Below are 7,146 nucleotides of genomic sequence, written 5' to 3'. Positions count from 1 at the left end.
ACCCTTGTTTTTATTGTAGTCATGGATGATGTCTGGCTTTCTTTGCTCTCCACTCACTGACAGGTCATGGTGCATGCTTGACAGCAACAACACAACTTTGGACTTCCTTGGACCATAGGAAACTCGGGTGAGTTCCCCATCAAAAACAAAAATGGAAGAAAAAGTTTCCCTTCTTCAATTTCCTTGCATTTCATATGGGATATCAGCCTTGTTTTTATGAATTGTGCCCACATAGGTCAAGCCCTGCTATAGCAGTCTTTCTGCCAGGTCAGTTCTTGTAAAGAAATTGTCACCCACAATATTCCGTCCTGTCTTGTACCAGGGATGAACTAGTTTTTCAATTACCTGGGTACCAAGATTAAGTTGATGTGGAGCTTCTGGTTACTTGCCTAGGTAGATGTCTCCAGAAGGGAGAATGATGCTGCTGCATCACAGCACCATCAAATTTTCAAGCCATTTTTAGCAGGCTTGCTGGGCATATACTATCTGAAGAGACAGTGACCCCTGAATGCAATGAGCTGCTCATCAACTGTCAGGTGTATTCCTGGAATATACCATTCCCTGAGCTGCTCCACAAATTGTGTCTCACTATCTCTGAAGGCAGCAAGCTTGTGCACAGCTCTCCTTTCCTCATGTGTTAGTTCGTTGTCAGTTCTCAGGTAGTTGGTGATTTGACAGAATTGTTTTAAACTCATGGTGGCACGGAAGCAAAGATGCCTGATGCATTGCTCCCACAACTCCTCCAGTGCCTTGTGACCACTGTGGCTTAGACCACTCAGCAGTAGGAGGCCAATATAAGCTTTCATCTCTGTTTCATCCAGCTTTTTCCACTCCTTTCTGTTTTCAGGATGGCTATCATTCCATTCCCTGAACCTTCTTTCTGCCTCTCCGTTTCTCTTATGCTAACAGCCAGGATATCTTGTCAGAGAAAAAGGTGGAACGTTTCCACCACTGTGTTTTTATTACTTTCTCTTGTTGGCCCAGCACTTTCATGAACTATGTCCTTGGCTGTTCTCTGATGATGTATTAGCTGTCAACTCCCCCCCCCCGACCCATTCTGCCATTCCTTCCTTTAAAGGTATCATTGTCTTAAATGTTTTCTGGGGGTAGTGGCAATGATTCTTCTCCACATCCTGCTGTAGCTCTCCTTGGTCTTCCATGGCTGCCCTGGGCTGATCCTCTTCCCTTTCCCACTGGAAGTGTTGGCATCACTTCTGCTTGTGGCACCAACTCCTCCTCATCTGAGCTGAATGAAGCTTCTATAGATGCATGGTCTTGCTCTGAACCATTTCCCATGTCTGGAAAAAAGTCAGAATCCTCACTGCCTTGGGATAAGATTTCATCAGTGGATGTGTTACTGTCATCCCTGGTTACCTGTGCAAGACACGCTTCAGAACTGACTATGTGCTGCCTTCTCATCCTGGATTGCAGAAAAAAAGAAAAAAATAATTACTGCTGAATGCTTATAAATAACAATCAAAGACAAGCCTGTCCACCTATGCTGTCACAAAAGCAATTCCGCCCAGCCCTATGGTAGCACAGGTAGCACCCTCTCCTCCTGGGCATAGAAGCCAGAGACCAGCATCCACCCTGTGCAGGCAAGTCAAATGCAGGTGGATGCTGTTTGGAAACCACACATGCAGGGGCTTATTGAAAGTGGGTAAAGGGGGCATAAGGGGTGTCAAGCCCTTACCGTTGAAGGGGACTCCATAGTATATCCTGCATTGTAGTATGATGTTGTTCTATTTCTTCTCTGCTGTCCCTTTGCTCCTTGTCCTCACTTCGAACAAAGGCAGGGAAAACTAGCTTTTATGTTGTGGAAGGGGCAGGTGAGACAGAGTTTTGCCATGAGAAAAGAGATCAAAGGTGGATTTGGTGTGACAAAGATTTAAAAAAAAAAATTTTTTGGCAAAGGCCAGGGTGTTTTGATGACCTTGAAGTCTGCAAACAAAGTGGTTAGCAAAAAGGATTACCACATCTTCTGCAAAAACAGAGTGGAGGATGGCCATCCATTAGTTACCATGGATAACTGAAATGGACATAAATGAAGTTTGAATGAATGCTGGCCTTTCAGATGCATCCACCCAAAGTGACCAAACAGGTCTAGGCCTGTCATTTATACAGAAATTGCACTGGGGTAACAAGTTACCCCGATGTATTAACATGGGATTGGGGTAAGCTGTTACCCCATATAGAAAAACACATTCACGCCTGGGATAACATGTTACCCTGGGCAGTTTTTCATCCACAGAGAGCAAACCATTTATGTAAGTTGGCTGTTCTTTGGGGATATTGTGCACTGTGGTGCCAATGACAATGTCCTAAAAATATTTTTTTTAGAATTAATTCACTTTAAGATACTGCACAAGATATGCATGCGGGGTAGCAAATTACCCCATAGGAACACATGAAGGTTAAAACATTCAAAATGCAATCAGTAGTCAAAAAATATAAACCAAAATGCAAGCAGTAGTTAAAACATAAACCATTTCCTCTCATACACACATATAATACGATTCACTTGTCAGCCCAAGTAGTGAGACCCAAATAGTAAATTATGATGGATTATACAAATATTCAGTAATCTTCAAATTTTGATATCTGGTAATTTTCTACCTAAATACTCATTGTAAATAACCATTCCTACCTTAACCAAATCCAGTTGAATAGATTATGAAGTTATATAGAATGGAATTACTACTAAGTTCCATGCAAAATGTGAATACTTTTATATATAAAATAACATAATTTTAAAAAATGCATGTTATAATTTCATATAGCACTTTTAAAAACAAGAAGAGAATAAATTACCTGTGGTGGAAGCAGTGGTAGTCTGATATAGGCAAGTAACATACTCAGGTCACTGCATCTCCTTTGCATATCATACTTAACCCACATCATTAAGGCATGAAAAATAGTTTCTTCATCAGGAACATTCACATCATCACTTGCAAGGAGTTTATGTAGCTCCTCTGCTGGCAATAGTAAAAACTCTTGATTTCTGATGACTTCCATTATGTTCTCCTGTATGAAAACAAAGTATTTGGAGAGTAAATCCTACCAGAATATTAAATCAGTTGCTAAAGCTACAAAAACACCAACATCAACCAATATCCTTCACAGTCATCCCAAACTAAGCCTTAAGAATAATTCACACTGAAATGCAAATGTCCTCAGGTTACATAATGAGGGTCATATTATAGTGCTAATAGCTTTGAAATACAAAAAAGCAAGTTGTCATTTAGATTGAGATCTCTCTGTATTACTGTAGGTCTGGGAAAGTAGTAGTTTAGCACATATCAAATATTTTTACAAAGTAAGAAAAGAAAACCCTACTACAATAAGCACTGTTGGATTGTATCCTTCTCATTCTGTTGGGAAAATAGTTTTATTAGTTAATAGAGTCATAGAAAAGAGAACTGTAAGGGACCTCAAAAAGTCATCTATTACAGCCCCCTGCAGGATCAACTCTATCCAGCTCAAACAATACTGTGCTCCAGAATGAATTCCATCATTACCATGATAAAGGGCAGAAACACTATCATCAGTGGGAGAGTACTTTTCATAAAACAGTTACTCCATCTCTGACCTCACAGTCCTTGTTCTCAAAGGAAATCTACATTCTAGCTTCAGAAGATAAGTCTAGAAAAAGTAATTTAGTTTTTTATTGGACACAAAAATAATGAACTTAACAAAGACACTGGTTTATGACTCATTATAAGTTGCCTCTCATCTTTCCTTCTTTCAGTTTGGCTTCACAGGTAAATGCCAGTGTGACTTTTAAGTGATGAAATCTATTAGAATAGTTAGGTTAAACTAAATAAATTTGTTCTAACTTTTTCTGAGCTACGACTGTGACTGCTTCTTTCCCAAACCTAATGAAGGGCCCTTAAAATAGAAGGATTTTCTCTTATCACACCAAACTTTGCAAGCTGACACAATAAAAGACTTTATGCCTGCGTACAGGTATTCAAAAAGCCCAAGACAAAATCGGTCTAATTTATGCAGTTTTCTGTAAGCAGCATAGTTGAGATTGGTAGCAATCCAATCTCAAATACACATTAGATAGTTTGGTGGGAGAAACGGAACAAATCTTAGACTGGGTTCTGGCATTTTTAAACCTATGTGTGCAATATTGTGTTCTGGGTATAGTCCAGTTTTGTGTGACAAATGTTCTGTCTGTTATGGGTATAGACTGCTTTTCAATCACTTATATCCCCAAAAAGTGTAATGTTTGTATTTGGCCTATATGTCACTTCACAAATCTTGTTCCTTTCATATCTCTGAACTACAATGGCTCCAACACCCACACCACTAAAGCAGCTCAGACAAATGTTGTCTTAATGTGGATTTAAAACTTCCAGTTATGGTAATTCCACATCTCTAGCTAATGTGTTTCACTGTTTAAGCAATCAAACCTCATAGCTTAGAAAATGTTTTCTAATATCATACTTAAAGCCAGAAAATGAAATCATATTTTCTCAAGGAAATGGGTTATAAGATAAAATTTAAGTATATCAGACTATATTGCTTCCAAATATGATTATGAAGAAAATATAATTCGATTAATAAGAACTAACATGAAACTTTGCAATCGTATACACAATCAATGGCCTTATATCATTGAACAGAACTTTGGTTGGTAAAATGCCTTTCATGAACTCAAAGTTTCTATTAATTGTTTTACAGAACATGTGGTTGCTTGCCATAATCCCAAAAACTGTGGGGAAAAAGGTTTCTGAACTCAAAGTAATATTTCAGTTTTGAGGTTTTTTCTATAATTTTAAAATTGTTGAATTTGGGCATATATTTAAGATTATAGAGTCATAGATTCATAGATGATTACTCATCACTCTTATAAGTATTTGTATGGATTTACTTTTGATTATGAATAGAGGTGCTCTAAGGCATTTCACCTCAACAAAGTTTTGTCAGTCAACGTCAGTTTGTTGAGCCCAAAACTTTTCATTTGAAAAATCCAGGGTTCAATGAATGTTTACCAAATTCAAGGAACAGTTTCCAGAGGATCACAGAGAATAATATACCCTTTTAAACGCTAAACAGAGACATATTACATAAGCAAAAGCACAATTTTATTTGAATAATTATGCCTGGCAATAAATGAAATAGGAAAAATTAAGGAAAAAACCCAAAAATAATTTAAAAACTTTAGCCATTACCACATGCCAGAGGAGGGATTATTTCTTTTCTTATAACCTTATTATACAGAGCCCAGGCCGTTCTGAGAGGCTGCAAGCTGTTGCACCTGGCTCTGGAGCCCTCTCTGTGGCAGCGGCTGTATGCACACATCTGGGTAGATGGTGGGGGAGGGGTCTAGTACAATGCAAAATTTGTCCCTCCCCCTTGTCTGCCCAGAGATGCATATGAATCCACCATCACCATGGAGCACAGTGCAGCTGTTCACAGCCTCCTGGCTGCTTGCCACAGCCAGCCTGGGCTCTGAGCAGCTGTATCAGGGTGCTGGCAGACTGCAAACAGCAGTACTGGGCTCTAGCATACCAGCTCCATGGTGGCAGTGGCAGCATATGTGCTGCCAGGTGGATGGCAGGGGAGGGGCCAGGGCTCCAGCATCTACCATCAATGAGGATCCGACCTTTGATGGCTCACCCATGGTCTTCCCTTGGCACACAAAGTTAAGGTGTGTGTTGGCATGGTTTTGGCACTGTGGCCAAAAATGTTGTCAACCCCTAAATCTTTCATTTTCAATGTAAACTCATATTAAAAAAAAAATCAAACGGGGCAGCATTTTACTCATGCCACCTTGCCTCTCCCTCCCATAAAAACCCCCACCCAAAATGGAAAGTGTACGCTTTCCAGGGGAAATTTTTTTTATTGAAATGTTAAACACTGAAAGCAACACTATTTTGGTGCAACCTGTTTTTATTTCATGTATGAAAAATGAGAACCTGAGGCCTTTATGCTACAGCCAAGAAGTGTTTCAAAATGCAATTTGGGTGCATTTACATGTTGCCTTACAGCAATATAGGAATGCGCTGTCACCATATGACACACTACAGCAACGTAGCAATCATGTGGGTCTACAAGTGATTGGCAGCTACGGCACCAAAGCAATGTGCTTCCCCAATATAGCATGCCCCTTTGGCAATGTAGTGGCGAAATCAAACCATGTGCCATGTGTACGGTGCAGTAACCACACATACTGTGCTGTGCTTTAGTACTTCAAAAGGGAAGTACTAAAGCATGGTGCTGTAGCAACATTTCCATATGGTGACATGTAGACGCACCCTTTTTTGGTATTTCATATTTTTTGCAAAACATAGGAATTATTTTGATAGAAAATGCCTACATAGCTTTAAAATCTAATTAATGTCATTTATACAAGAGACTTGTGTTGTTTTCATTTCATGGGGTGGGGTGGTAAATGTTTTGGCTGTGTTGAGACCTTCAATTACTATTAGATGGTCTTCCAAAAACATTGACTAAAATTTCCATATCTGAAATCTCTCTAAAAATAAGTGATCATATTTCTAATCCAATTTATTCTCTATAATTTTTAGGTGATCAGTGTTTCAGATTGGAAAAATAGATTTCAGTTCTGTGATAGTTTTTAAATATTTAATTCAATGTTTTTTCATCCTGAATCAGGGCAAGAATCTTAAAATATTTTTATGGAAGATAAATTCTGTATGACATTTTGGAACCAGCAAAAAACACTTCAAAGTCTTTTGGGGAGAGCAATATGCATTTCCTATGGCAGTGGTTTTCAAACTATTTTCAGAGATTTCATAGACATTAGGGCTGGAAGGAACCTCAGAAGATTGAGTCCAGCTCCCCACCCAAAGGGCAGGAAGTCACCTGGGGTCATAGGATCCCAGCAAGATATGAATCCAATTTGCTCCTGAAGGTGTTCAATATAGGTGCTTGAACCACCTCTGATGGCAGGCTGTTCCAGACCTTGGGGGCTCGGACAGTAAAGAAATTGTTCCTTACTTCCAGCCTGAAACAGTCTTGTCGTAGTTTATGACCGTTTGACCTCATCATCCCTTGGGGCGCTCTGGTGAACAGACGTTCCCCCAGATCCTGGTGGTCACCTCTGATAAACTTATAGGTGGCCATCAGATCACCCCAGAGCCTGCGCTTTTCCAGGCTAAAGAGCCCCATGGC

The 7,146-nt window shown here is 39.6% G+C and overlaps 1 protein-coding gene across 1 annotated transcript in view; it reads right to left on the bottom strand.

The window, feature by feature from the left end:
- KLHL1 (kelch like family member 1) overlaps positions 1-7,146 on the bottom strand; it is a 474,742-nt gene that overhangs the window by 208,672 nt on the left and 258,924 nt on the right. The window contains exon 5 of the mRNA XM_019529810.1: positions 2,812-3,024. Within this exon, the coding sequence (XP_019385355.1) occupies positions 2,812-3,024 (213 nt within the window). The remainder of the gene's footprint in view (positions 1-2,811; positions 3,025-7,146) is intronic.

Source organism: Crocodylus porosus, unplaced genomic scaffold (assembly GCF_001723895.1).
Source record: "Crocodylus porosus isolate Cpor-Errol unplaced genomic scaffold, CroPor_comp1, whole genome shotgun sequence".
NCBI lineage: Eukaryota > Metazoa > Chordata > Crocodylia > Crocodylidae > Crocodylus > Crocodylus porosus.
This window is presented reverse-complemented; position numbering and strand designations above follow the sequence as displayed.